The following is a 14,036-nucleotide window of genomic DNA, read 5'->3' as shown; positions in this document are numbered from 1 at the left end:
GCAGTTTCTCACATCAGCACTAAGCTCAGAGGTCTCTGGACACTTCCAATATTTCAAGATAAGAACTGACACCACAAGCTCCAAATGGATCATTTCTTGTTAAATCCTGTTTCACTGGAGTAGAATCCAATTGCTCAAGAGTCAGTAGACTTTGACATGGATGCAGGCGGGAAATAAAGGTACTTTCCAATATATCCTAACTAGTCTAACGGTCTTGTTAAAGAAATTCTTTTTGAGAAGGTATAACATATACAGCATTTCAAAAGTAAGGCCAGTATCAGTTTAAGAGAGGGTTTGTTGTTGCTGTTTAAAAAGCAGTAAGGGATTCAAACAAACTATCGTAAGGCACCTAAGAAAAAAGAGGAAGGTCAAAAATCAAGAACCACCTCACATTTCTGAAGTCCTTAGATAGCTGTGAGGGCTTGGTGACATGGAATAAGAGTGCATGGTTTTGGACACCACTACAGCAGACTGATATTAAGTGCTAATGGCATATACATCAGTTAGAGTTATGACAGATGTGTTGTCATGGTTTAACCAATTTAAACATGAATTGGCATCTCAAGACAAAACTTCATCAAGCCTGAGGGGAATTGTGCATGTGAAACAGGCACAGAACTGGCGAAAAAGGAGGAAGACAAGAACAAGTAATGCTGAAGGAGATGGTCCAGCCTAGAGGAGACAATTTCCTTAGGAGTAGGTTTTACCTCACTACATTTAACCAACAATTAAAAGAAGTATACAAGTACACCTGAAGTCTGACTCACTGCATCAGAAGAGAGCACGATGCAGGCCTCAAAGAGAAACAAATGACATTTCATTTCACATTAATTAAACAACATGCAGGAATACACCTGTAAACAAGTAAAGAATCCAATAAAAGCTGCACAGCTGCAATTACTTTGACCAAAGGATCTCATTTCCTGACAGATAACAGGACAACTATAACTGAACAATTCCTCAGATTTAGGCAAAAACAGAAAGAGGTGTGCAAGACTTCAATCAGGAGAGCTTTGATACTCTCTAAATATCACAGGAAGATCTCCTACCTCAGAAGCCACAACAGAATGGAACACACAACAGGTGGAAAAATTCCCAAGCAGATAGGGATCAGCTTGAAAGGGACCTTAAAGCTCTTCCAGTCCTGGCCCCCTGCTGTGGGAAGGGACACCTTTCAAAATGGCAGAAGTGAGTTTATAAACTGTATTTCCCCAACAGCCATTGTACTGTATCACTTTCCAGCTTGTTTTTAGTCAGTTAAATACTACTCATGATAGTTGAAGGATGGAGAGAAGGATAGAGATGGCCCAGGAACAAAAACGAAATTGAAGGAGTATTCACTCCTTCACAGGTAACTCCACAATCACTGCATGATTTAGCTGATAGCACAGCAAACTTTTGAAACAGTTTGTCACAACTAGCACTGAAGCCCATACACAGAACAGCCTAAGGCAGCAGTAAAACTCAAGCAGAGTCTATTTTTCTCCTCCTCATCTGTGGCTAAAACCAGAATGACTGACATCTGAACTAAGGTCACAAAACAGTAGCCATTTGATAACCCTCCCCCATTTTCAGATTAGGGGGCTTAGTAGCTACACTCAGGTAAAGTCAGACCTTCGTATTTAGCTAGGCCTTGCTGTGGCACACTCTGTTCTGAGAGCCAAACTGCCAGCTGCAGTCACAGGCAGGGCTCCATTAAAGCAGACTTCTATAATCTACATTATATATGACAGCAATACCAATTCATCGAAAATCAAAAGATGTCCAGTAATTTTACACCAGCAGTATTTTAACCTGGCATTACTAAATGGTGTTGTATTTTTAGAATGGAAAATAAAACTTCTAAGTAAGATATGCAAAGCTTTTTGACAAGTTATGAAAAGCAGGAGCATATTCAACCCTAGATTAATTACACTGCCCTCTGACTTAGTGGATCAGCAGGCTAGAAATGCACTAAAGCTGGTTTATAAAGCAGTGGAATTATGACAGTGAGAGCTATTACTCAGAAGTAAGACTATCTAGCCTTTAAGATGATTTGAAGAGGCTGGGAACAGTGGAAGGAGGAAGATAAATACTTATAACCTGAAAATTTAACATTTTTAAAACAAATTAGCAACATTTTACAATAAAACATGAAAACCAATGTTTTTTTCCACAGAACAGCACTTTGAACATGAGTGCCACAAAAAGGTGCCCCAAAAGCTAGGATGTCTCATAATTGGATATCAGGACTCTACTAAGTTATACAGAAACTGAAAGCAAGGAACATAGTTAAAGAGGTCACAAATTCAGTGAGCTTTCATTTATGACCAAACTTAAAAAAAAAAAAAAAAAAAAAAAAAATCGCATCTAGTGACATTTACCCAACTCTCCCTCCTGCAATACAACACATGCTGCTATGGAGATACAAGCCCGGATGAACGTTAAGAACCAAGCACAAGAGCAGTAGCTGAGACATTAGAAGAATTTTTCCAAGAATAGGATGTTTATCTAAGAAGGGGTTAATCCAGCTTCTCAAGATACTACACAGGAACCTGGACTTCGCCAGAAGTGGAAACAAAAAAAAACCCTGACACGTGGCTCTTTGATCTGCAGAGTGACATGCTGCTGACCACGCCCCATAAAAAGGAATTCAGCCTCCACAGCTCTATGCATTTCTGCAGATTCAGAGTTCTCTGCTCTTTGCAATAGATCTTCTGTGCCCTTACACACTCAAACAGATGAGCCACTACTATCCACCTTCTCTATTCTCCCCTTCCTTCTCCCTGGCTTCTTTATGCCTTTAGTGAATGGAAGGATAAAGTGGTAGATTAGCAGTGGAAAAAGAAGAGTTGTATCACATAACAACTTTATACCCCTAAACAAGGTTGTGTTTGATTTCAGTTTTGTTTGCTTTTGTGTTCTGTGGTTTTTTTTCCCTAATGTATGGTAGCTAAATTTATGTCATCTTACTTTTCAGAAGTTTGATACTATACATGTGAATCACACCAATTCAGTGCTGTTCCAACCTCTATTAATGTTTCAACCTATCTTATCAAAGTTACAACCAAGCATATTGAAGAGAGCAAGGTTCAAGAATAACATAAAAGACAGTGGTTCTAACTGGGACAAAGAATTTTAAGTTAGTGAAGTCTATAAAGCCCCGCCTGACCTCTACACTTTACATAAACACACTGAACTCTAAAGGTTAGAATAACAACTTTGTTTGAAGCCCTGATACTTGAGTCATATTCAAGAAGAAGGGATCCATTGTAACTCTACCCAAAACACCCATATAATACAGCTGAAAAATAAAAAGGCAAGGGTCGAAAAGGGAAAGAGGTACTAATTTTTCCCATTTGAGCTGCAGGCAGTACAAGCCTTGGCCATTTGCCAGTAGCTGGAATACAGCTCCTCAACAAAATAGACTGATCTGATAAATTGATCAGCATAACACATTCCTATTATTATTACCCTTACATAGCAAGACAGTTCAGGAGACTCCACCAACAGAAAATCAACCAGAGTAACAACAAAAAAATTCACAGTAGGCCTCCCAGACTAACTTAAAACAGAAGGGCAGGTCACTGTTACACCAGACAAGCTCCACTACAAAGGGAGAACAAGTGGAAAGACCTTAATTGTTAGTGGTACTGTATTTTCTCTCATCAACAGTTTTGTTAGTTAGGACACTCTAGAGCCAACTTAGTTTCCAGCTCACTTCAAACCCACAAAAAACTGTTGCTAAAATAAGCAGTTGCTAAAAATCAGAAGCCTTGTTCTCCCCAGCAAAGCTACTTACACTTAACTCAGGAGAAAGAACAGGTACATAGTAAACCTGATTAGAAAACTGATCCAAGTTAAACCAGACCTGACCTTTTCTTTCCTCTTCCTCCTCCTGCCACGTTTCCTCTCCTGTTTTCTAGGTTAGTTAAGCTAGATTAGTTTTACAGCCTAGTTTGTTAAACTGTTTCATAAATGAATGCTCATACCACGCAACATAAATCATGAAGGTAGGTACAATGAGTTCAGAAAGAAAAACAATAAAATTGTGTTATGCATCAACGAAAAAAAAAAAAAAAAAAAAAAATCCCCTGAAAACTACCAACCTCAAGCATTAGAGTACACAGTTACTGAATGCCAAATCAAGGGAAGAACTGAGAGGGAGTTAGAGTGACTTTATTTGCACTCCATGGTTTTGGTTTACACAAGTTCCAGCTTAGGAAATTCTCAGTGCCTATAATGCAGAAAGATTATCAGAGTTTAAATTTCTCAGCTCTCCATCAGTCACATAAAAAGTAAACAGCTACCATATAAGAACATACAATAAAGTTCAAGCTATGCCTAGAAACACTGACAAAGATTACAGTAGTTCCTGGAACACTTAAAAATTGAACTGCTTCCACATACCAGTATCTAGACATAGGGAGCACCAAAAACAATCACAGGTTTTATCAACACTACTTGCATCTACTTGCATGCCCAGCAACACCTTTCTGTTCCAAGTACAAAGAATTCAAACCAAGCGCTGCTTAAACCCCACACAATCCATGGATTAGTTTGTGTAGCAGGTGCAGTTTTGTCTTTCAGAAAAATTATGCTCCATAGATCCTTACAACTGCAGGTTCACAAGGGATCAATGAACTAGTACTGCATCTACTGCTAAACACACAGAACTTCCTCCCTCCCCCTTTTCAACTAAGTCTCTGGGTGTCATTAATCTAACTTTTCTTGTATTGTTTTCACCACGTAGAGATTTCTCTCAAGAGTCAACCATAAGATAGCCCTTGAAAAACACACAGTGACAGCAGTGGGCAATTACTTCTTTCTGAGAGATTTAACACTACATATTTGAAATAAAGATAGTCCAACACCAGCAAAACAAAGCCCATGTGTTTTCTCTTACTTCAATCTAAAGACAGTTAGCGCAATACATACACCACAGCAACTTCCAAAGGCCCTATATACACACACTGACCATTTTTTCCTCTTTTGTTAACCTGTTTTGTTCAGGGAAAATTGGGATGGTACGTTTAGGACTGTTCCAATCCGGTCAGCTAAACCAATCGAGTGGCTCCCTTCGTTATTACCCATGCTTCTTCTCTTGCAAAGGCCCATCCATATCCTTGTGCTAGCAGAAGCATCCATCAGATTTTTATTTATTTTTGCAAACCCCCAACTCCTCAACAGCCAGCTGACTAGCTACTGAGTTAAAGCAGATCAGACAGGGGTCCAATGAGTGCTGATGAAAGCATCCAAGAGGCATGAACATGCAGTCATAATTGCAATTTCTCCATTCTGGTAACAGTTCCATGGGACTTGACAATCCAAATGGCACTTCACTGCATTCTTAAACTGTGGATCACAGTGAGTGTTCAACACTAATGCCAACTTGCACACCTGACTGTGTAATACTAGTTTGAGCTATTCCCTTACATTATACCATCTTCTCTCATTGCATCAAAAACTGCCTGTGAACCTGTGCTGCGATTCTGATCTAGATTTAAGTCCTGTTCTTCCAACATTTGCAGTAACGCTGAGATTACTTCCTTGATCTGCTTCACGCTGGAATCACTCCAAAAGGTTTCACATCACAGCTCAAAGCACAACAGACCCACAGGAACACCTTACACCAGTATTACTGCCCATCATATTGGATGATGGCACTATGGCCATAGCAGGCTTGCTGGCTGTTGAAAGGTGCTGGAGTGCCAAGGAAGCAAGAGTTCAAAGCAGGTATTATACTGAAGCCATTACTGCATGTAACTCCTGCATGCAGTCTGTTAGTGGCCTGACAGGTAACAGAGCACTGAGCCACCACAACAATCATTAGTAGATACACAAGAACTTTACACACCTGTAGTAAACTGTTTCTGCCATTACCACTAAAAAAAGTGACATTAACCTGCTGTAAAGTACTTACAGTCACATGGAAAGTGAGAACACTGCTGCATATTGAGGGAATAAAGATAGGAGGTACTTAATGCAGGAGTGTTGCAAGTGTGTGAATACCACCAAATGAAGCAGCTGTCTTTTGTTTGGGGGGGAGTTCCTCTGCTTGGAAAGTCCAATTTTGAGACAGCTTGTTCAAAAATAGTAAGCTGAAGCAGAAGCTCAAATACTAAAAAAAAACCCCTGAAGTCTAGATCTATCAAAACAGAGTTAGATGCACTAGTTTTGAAGGCAAAAAGTCTGAAAAAATGTAACAAGAGTAAAGGAGTATTTGTATGCTAGATTTCACAAGCATCCAAAAATGGATTTTCACTTTGATCAAATTTCAGTTTTCATAAGAAAGCAATACCAAGGCTATTTCCTGTCAAATGTGTGCCCTTGAGCTGCAGCAGAGGAACAGTAAAACTTCTGCCCTTCACCCAAACAGTGATATATTTTTTTTCAGAGAAAGTAGCAATAATATTTTAATCTTTCACTGAAAATGAAAATTTTTCTCAGACACTGTTATATTTTCATAACACACTGCAGGGTCCTAGCAAGGTTCCAACATCCTTGGTTGGAGTTACCTGGCACTTTCCATTAAAAAGCCTCATGTTACTGCTCCATATCTCAGCCACAGACTACTTAGATAAGTTAGCAAGAAGCCCAACCTTGTGCTTGAAGCTTTCTTGTATCCCAGCAATTCCTCGGTCTCTCCTCTGTGCCTATTGAAAGCAATGGGAACTCAAAGTACTTGCCAACACTCTACCGATGAAGTTCAAATGAAATCAGGCAGTGGGATCAATTACTGCTAAAAAAAACCTGCATAAATCCTGTTTCTTAAGGCTGATTGCAAAGCTAGACTTACAGCTCCATACTGACAAAGCCTCTCAACCCAATGGAATAGAATGAATCAATTCATATTACAAAGTTTTAATCAAAGAGCACCGGAGAGCAATTTTTAACCCTTCTGATAGTCACCTCTATAAAATACCTTGCAATTTAAACCGCCACAGAACTCAGTTACTGGCTAAGTCTGGTACTTCAACTCTGAGCTTTCTCAATTTAGAATTAGGGTATTTTGTGTTTGTTATGTCACAAAGACTGTACCTAGGACAAAACATACCAGTGAGCACTGTTGTGAGCAGTACTTGTTAGCATGTACCATGTAGCTGAAAGGACATCAACAGAACTGAGATCTCCAGGTGCCTTTTAAGAGCATCTAGTTTTGAACTCTGATTGAGTCATGCAAGAGTTCAGAACATCCAATAAGCACAAGTCTAAGCATCTTAGGAATGTTAGTGCTCAACATAACACACACAAAGATTTCCAGCTGAACAGACATTTTGTACTGAACACCTATTTCAAATTTCTGTTCATATGTTCCACTCATCTACCATGTGGAGTCCTTTGTACCTTCAAGTATGTTTAGATACCAAATAAACAAATTTGCAGTAATGTCAGTGAAATTTTATCACTGTTTTCCTTTTCAAATTCTTTAAGTGTTTGAACATTTTGACACAAGACTTTAAATCATATTCTGAAGGTCACAAATTAACAAACTAGGCTGGCAAACCCCAAGTTTTATATATATGCGTGGGCTTCAGAGTTAAGTCTGCAACCAGGTTTTGACCAACGAACAATTCAGCAACTGCATCTTTCGAGTTGAGGTCCCTAACCATCACTGGCCCCCCACTGAATATTATTTCAGTCTTACTGCTGTAAATATGAACAATGTCCACTGTGAATCTTAATCACCGTCTTGGAGGTGTTATATTTGGCTCAGTTTACCACTTCCATTAAGAAAGTAGATGTAGAATCCTTGACAGATAAAGGATTTCAAAGTGTTCAACTGATTATATTACAGAAATGCCAATATCAAATTTAGTATCAATACAGTAAATGACACAAGATATAAAAATAAAGCTGTTCATCCAAAAAGTTTAGCAGAAACACTATGACTTGTTAAAGGAGCCTGTACTTTCTTACTCTGCTCTCTGAACAGGATGCTTCACAAATGACAGTCCACAGAACCATATCATCTTTCAGTATTTTTAAATAATTTTGAGGAATTTTAAGGGTAGAACAATTTGTAGGTGTTGGTGGGTTTTTTGTTTGTTAGGATTGACATTAAGCTAGTTCAGGAATTGGGGGACTACTGCATTACCACATTAGTTTTCTCACTTTGCTACAAACATAGGGTTCCTGAGAAGAGTGGAGAAAGAAAAAGTAAATTATACCAAATCCATCACACTCACCATTCCTTCCTCCACCATGTTGACATTTCAGCCATCAACCCAGCCACTGTTCAGAACTTCCAGTTAATACTAATTTTGTTAGACTCTTCAAATCTTTAGGAATACTTTGGCAAGTGAGAACAATGAACCATTTTTACTTTAGAAGTTATTTTGAGCTATTGTAGGTTATTTTACTAAATTAATGCAACAAAAATTCAAAGGAGTAAAGGGAAAAAAAAACCCCACCAAAAAACCCCAGCCCAAAACTGTTCAGCATACTCTACCTCCATTATCCCAACTACTCACTTTCTTGCCACTTTGTTTACACTGTCTCTCTGATAAAGGCTGCTCAACCGGCATGCCAGTTAGTAGTTCTTAACGAGATAGCTCTTGACTAACTATTAAACCATAACCTATGTCCTTTCTTCTTAGCAGCTGCCACTAATTTCAGGGCTCCTTTCTATTAACAGAATTTTTACATCATGAATATACAAAGAAATCATACCCTAAATAACTTTTATTCCAAGTAAGACAAAGCTGAATGCAAAGCACCACCACAGAGCCATTAGTGTAATATGTAAGTAATTACGTGACTGTTTTGCACTCTGCAAGTCTCAGTGAAAGGGCAACCCAAAAGGCAACTTTGAAGAAATTCCCTAAACCCAGAAGATCTGTCCAGGAGAGGACCCAACCAATAGTATTTCTTTGCACTCCTTCACAGTGTGGGTTGTGCTGTCCAACTGTTTCCCAAACACATCTGGCAGTACACAATTACCACCCAAATGTCCCTTCAGTCATTCACCGTCAAGCAGACTTTCAGGATTTCAGTTTACATTTTAAGTGAAATGCCATTAAATAACAGGCAACCACAGAAAGTGCCATTTGTGAGAGATGTCCATCATCAGATTGAACATCTTATCACAGCATCTATGCGATTAAACTGGCTCTCCTACATATTCTAATTAACCTGTATTCTTTTTATTAGAAGTGTTACATAGCGTAGTAGTGTACAGAAATACACAAGCACTGCTTTCTAAACAATACTATAACTTGGAGGACTAAAAAGACAGTGAAAGGATGCACAGGTATGTTAACACATACACAGGTGTTACAACAGGTGTTTACAAGTGTTATTGGGGCAACACAGCAAGATCAAGAGCTTGTACATACGAAGCAGATACCAGGTTACCGAAAAATGTAAAAAATCCACGAACTCGGACAGCGCTAATTGCCTGCAAATAGAGGCGTACCAGCTTGTTAGGTATTCACTTCTTCCTTTGCTCTGGTCTCAAGCGCAGCAGAAACACTGAATGAAGAGCTGCTCTCCCTGCCAGCCACACTAGCTGTGTTTCCCCGCTCAGACATCGGGGAGGATCGGCACTGACTCTTAACACGCTACTTGAAGATCGAGAATTCTGTTTCCCCAAGAAGGGAAACGTCTGTTGAAACAATACAAAATAAGCAGTTCCTGGCATCAGTGTTCACACCCCACCTCCCCAATACAAACAAACAAACAAACAAAAAACCCGAGCGAAGCGCTCGCCGCCCCGAGGCGGCACACGTGCCGAATGCCAGCGTTTGCAGGGACCGGGGCGGGAGGGGAGGCTGCACGGCCCGGGCGGAGCGCAGCGGAGCAGCCCCGCTCCCGGCGCTCCTCCGGGCGGGAACGCCGCCGGTGCCCGCGCGCCCCCGACAGCCGGACACGCGCGGGGGAGCCACGTGACCCGGGGAACCTCCCGGCACGAGAGCCACCGGGGCAGCCCCGGGGCGGGGGGAGAGCTGCCGTCGCCATGACAACTTCCAGGGGGAGGGAAAACTTCAAATCCCAACCGTCAGTGCAGGAGCGGCTCCCTCTTAAAGGCGCACGCACACACAGACACACACACACACAGAGGCGGGCTCCCTTCCCCCCTCCGCCCCCCAGGCACTGGAGATGGAGGAGGAGAGGAGGGGGGCAGCCACCGGCGCTCGCCGCGCGAACGATGAGGAACCGAGACAAAAGGACCCGAGCCGAGAAAGGGTCTCGGTCGGCGGCGACGGAAGGGACCGAGCGGCCCCAGCCGAAGCCGTAACACCCACCCTCTGCTGCCTGGAGGCGGCTTAGGACCTTCGCTCTCCCCTACAGACCCCGTCTCCGCTCCCGCCCTCCAAGAAAGCCGCTGGAGCCGCTCCCCCATCCCCGCTTCCCCCCTCCGCCCACCCGACAGAGCCGGGCTCGGAGAGCCTCGCCCGCCCCGCTGCCCGTTCCCCTCTCAGACCCCGTTCCCCGCCCCTCGGTCCCCCGGCTGCAGCCGGGACACGCCGCCGCCGCCCCCTCTCTTACCCACACAGTGCATGAGCCGGTGCCGCCAGGAGTCGAGTTCTCGGCGGACTCCCCTGCGCTCCGCCGTGCAGCGGGGGCTCCGGCACTGGGAGGCGGCGGCAGGAGGAGCGGGAGCCGCGGCGGCCATTCCTTCTGTTCCCTTTTCCATCTGCCTCTGACCTCACGCCCGCTCATTTACATACGAGCGCGCGCTCCCCCGGCTCCTCTCCCTCCCCCCCACCCCCCTTTGCCTCGTCGAGCGCGCGCCCGCGTCCCCCCTTCCCCCCTCAGCATCCGGCGCGGGGAGCGCGCGCGCCGCCTGGCGGGGTGACTGATGCGCGTCCCCGCTCCCCGCGGCGCCCCTGCCCCGCCGCCCGCCCTGCCCGGGCCCCGGTTCTCCCCCACAGACCGCGGGCTGGGCCGAGAACCGGGCCGAGAACCGACAACCCTTCCTTGCCCGCCACTGCCCCGCTGCCCATCGATGTGCCCCGGCCTACAGTTCCCGCAGGGCAGCGCGCCACCTGCTCTAGCCCGGCCAGGGCGGGCGGCAGCAAGGCACGCCGGGAGCTGTAGTTCGCGAGTGAGGGGAGCGGCACCGCCCCCGAGGTTTGTGCCCGAGCGAGCAGCACAGCCGGCCCTGCTAGCGGCCCCAGCGCCCCTCGCCTCACAGCGCCGCGCTCAGAACACCTCAAAAACCGGCGCGGGGCTCGCCTTCATCCCACGGTCTGCCCTGGGCGCTGCTTGGAGCGCAGGTGCCCCCGCCGCCTCTCCCAGCCCCTCTCCCACGCCTGCCCCGGGCTGCCGCCCGCCCGCTCCCCTCCGCCCCTGCCACCGCAGCACGGACGCGGCTGTCACACAGCGCTGTGCCTGCCGAGCCAGCAAGCCGGCTTCACTCCGTAGGGAGATATTCAAAGTTCTCTGAACTGCTGCCCGGTCCACCAGGCTGTTTTCGACGGCTTTGCTTTCAGTCCAGTTTTTCTGGGGGTGTTGGTCAATTACAGCCGGACAGGGAGGTTTGCTGGGGATTGGCGTCACACAGCGTTATCTCCCACCAGCCCTTCGGAACAGACTGGCGTGGAAACTAGGAGCCAAATCAGTTCAGTTCAGCATCTGGGAGCACGCCTGAGAAGGCTTACTATCAACCTACCAGCTAAAGTCAGATTAAGGTAACTGCAAGAAAGTTAACACACAAACGTCAGATTGGATTACTTGGAGCGTTTGACAGCCACTTGGATGGGTGGTTGTGCTGCTCTGCACAGCCACCCTGGTGTCGTGCCTCCAGCACAAGACACATAGCCCTCCGCACCAGTCTAATGTGACAATCGCTACCCATGCCTTGCAAGAGAGCAATTAACAGTCTTTAATTCCCCAGACAGAAAAATCAAGATCTTGCCGTTTTCTCAGATCCTGGTGTGTCTTTGAGTGCCTCCTCCTCCCCCATCCTCCCCTTCTCATAACAATGTTTGTTAGCAGGATTACTTCAGCAAGAAATTACATCTTCTGTGTTTATTTGAAGGTTGTGATAGAAAAGAGGATTTAATAAGGCCATAGAAAAGACAAAGCACCATTGCTTATCCCCTTACTGTCCTATACGGGTTGAAGGAACAAGGCTGGAAAGAACCATATCACTCCATCTTTGCCCAGTTTTCTTCTTGTTCTAGAGTATGAGCAGAGGTAACAGCAGCGATACCATTAAAGTATCAAAACTGCAGAAGAGCTTCAAGTTTGAACAATGAAGGGGAAGGTGTTCCTCACTTATTCATCCCTCTCCATATCTGTGTAGACTGTCAGAAGCAAGGCTGTGTAGGAGTGGAGCCCTTACTGCCTTTTAGTGGAGCATTTCAGGAGAATGGCAAGACTGGAAGTGGAGGTGAAAAGACAGCCTGTTGCTTCCTCTAACTTTCCAGCATGGCAGCCAGCAATAAATAAGCTGCAACTTACCAGTATCCTTCTTCACCTCAGATCTCTTACAAGTACCTTGGGTCTCTTACTTTTACTGGACTTCCAAACAGCAAAAAAAATTTCATTCTTGCCTCAAAGAAATGGCAAAAACTGAGGTAACTCAGAGAAGACAAAACCCACACAAACTAAAATGTAACCTTACTTGGAGAGAATGCATTGGTTTTAAACTAATAGTATCCCTCCTGTAATTTCTTTTTTTTTGGCCATAAGACTGGTTAAAAAAAAATCTATTGTGCATTGGCTTCTATTGCAAGCCTTACCTGGTGGATATTTCCTTCTGAACTTCATAAAGGTGTTCTTTTTTTAATGGGTGAAGGACACACTCAGGGATTGCTTGTAGAGGACAGCCCTGAAGATCTGAAGATTGGTTCTGTTTCCACTGGAACAAACAAAGCTTTGGGAACAGATGGCAGATCACATTTTCTTTTTTTTCTTTTTTTTTTTTTTGTAAAGAAATTTCATAAAAATAAACTTTGTCTCTTCTGTAAGATAGCTAATTGAGCTTAATGAATTCAACACAGAGGAATTTTAAATGAATGGCGTTTAACTGAATCCCTGAGCTTATGTGACATGAATCAGTTTCATAGGGACACAAATGTGAAGACTTTTATTTTGAGGTTTCTATGATAATAAAAAGAGTAGAGAAGGAACTACACCTCCCCCTTCTCATTTTTTGAAATTAACATAATTTTTGTTGCAGTTTCAAGGTTTCTCCTGTTAGAGAGACTTCTCCAGGAATGAAAGGAAAAAGAAGTAACAAACCTAAAAAGCTTGGTGGGCAGATTTCAGAGAGAAGGAGCAGAAAAGGAGAAAGAAAGCATTTTTAACTCCATTTTTATAGTTGCCTAGGTTTTGAACTCTGAATCCTTCTGAAAATACTGCTTTGAAATCAGATATGCTGTAGAGACTAGTTTTGCACCGCTCCCTCCCTTGCAGATGTTTTATTTTTTGGAACAAAAGTGAACCAGATAAACCAAGGATTGTGCTTCATCAAACCTTCAGGGATGATATTTTTACATTTACGGTACTGGTTTTTCTTCTCTATGTGACTTTCTAGCCGAGAGATTACTTTTTATGTGGATTTGTACTTGATTTTATAGAAACATTTCCAGTTTTCTGAACAAGGGTTGGATCAAAACTCCAAGGCTGATTGAGGGCAGAAGCTGGAGCAGTGAGGGATAGTTTCAATTTAGGTAATTTTAGCTGCCTGTCCTAGCTAATTTTTATGGCATCAGAGTGCCAGTTACTTAGAAATGGCTCTGGATACAAAGTCCAGTACAATTTTTTTTTGAGACTACAGGAACTATTACTGCTGTTCTTCCTGTATGTTTCATCTCATACTAATTTGAGGGTAAAGAGAAATTAAAATAGTCACAGGTGCTTACAGTTTGATACCACAACCCTATCAAAATCCGACATTTTGAATTAATTTTTGAACACATTTGGGAGATTTAGCTATCTTATTGAAACATTGCAAAATTGTTCATCACCAAAACCTCTTTATAATTAATCCCCAAAGGTGAAATTCACTCCTGTACAGACAGCTTTGCATGGCTCTTTGTCACTGCTCTATGGAAACTGGGGGCAAGGATGAAGTGCAATTAAAACAGTCTAACTAGAGCAGT

General features: G+C 43.5%; 2 protein-coding genes across 7 annotated transcripts in view; one reads left to right on the top strand and one right to left on the bottom strand.

Moving 5' to 3' along the window:
* The window catches only part of LCORL (ligand dependent nuclear receptor corepressor like), an 81,082-nt gene extending 70,393 nt beyond the window's left edge, over nt 1-10,689 (bottom strand). For 3 of the 4 annotated variants that reach the window (XR_014851808.1, XM_085059258.1, XM_085059259.1), the window contains exon 1: nt 10,471-10,689. Coding sequence is in view for 2 of the 4 variants with exons in the window: in XM_085059258.1 (XP_084915384.1) it covers nt 10,471-10,618 (148 nt within the window). In the remaining 2 variants the exon portion in view is untranslated. Of the gene's footprint in view, nt 1-6,904; nt 6,983-10,470 lie in introns of those variants that run through there. The other variant, XM_085059260.1, reaches the window with a different exon arrangement.
* On the top strand, nt 10,667-13,429 carry LOC146438520 (uncharacterized). Of its 3 annotated transcripts, XM_085059267.1 has the most exons (3): nt 10,667-11,201; nt 11,505-11,615; nt 12,111-13,429. In XM_085059267.1, the coding sequence occupies exons 1-2, from the start codon at nt 10,784-10,786 to the stop codon at nt 11,573-11,575; spliced, it is 489 nt and encodes a 162-aa protein (XP_084915393.1). In that variant the 5' UTR covers nt 10,667-10,783; the 3' UTR covers nt 11,576-11,615; nt 12,111-13,429. The 3 variants fall into 3 exon arrangements, with proteins under 3 accessions (XP_084915393.1, XP_084915392.1, XP_084915391.1); XM_085059266.1 differs by having other exon boundaries at nt 11,505-13,429; XM_085059265.1 differs by having other exon boundaries at nt 10,667-11,615.
* The last annotated feature ends 607 nt before the right edge of the window (nt 13,430-14,036 follow it).

The sequence above is a fragment of the Lichenostomus cassidix genome, chromosome 4, assembly GCF_008360975.1.
Source record: "Lichenostomus cassidix isolate B80296 chromosome 4, HeHo_3.0, whole genome shotgun sequence".
Taxonomy (NCBI): domain Eukaryota; kingdom Metazoa; phylum Chordata; class Aves; order Passeriformes; family Meliphagidae; genus Lichenostomus; species Lichenostomus cassidix.
The sequence above is the reverse complement of the archived record's forward strand: the minus strand, read 5'-3'. Positions and strand labels throughout refer to the sequence as shown.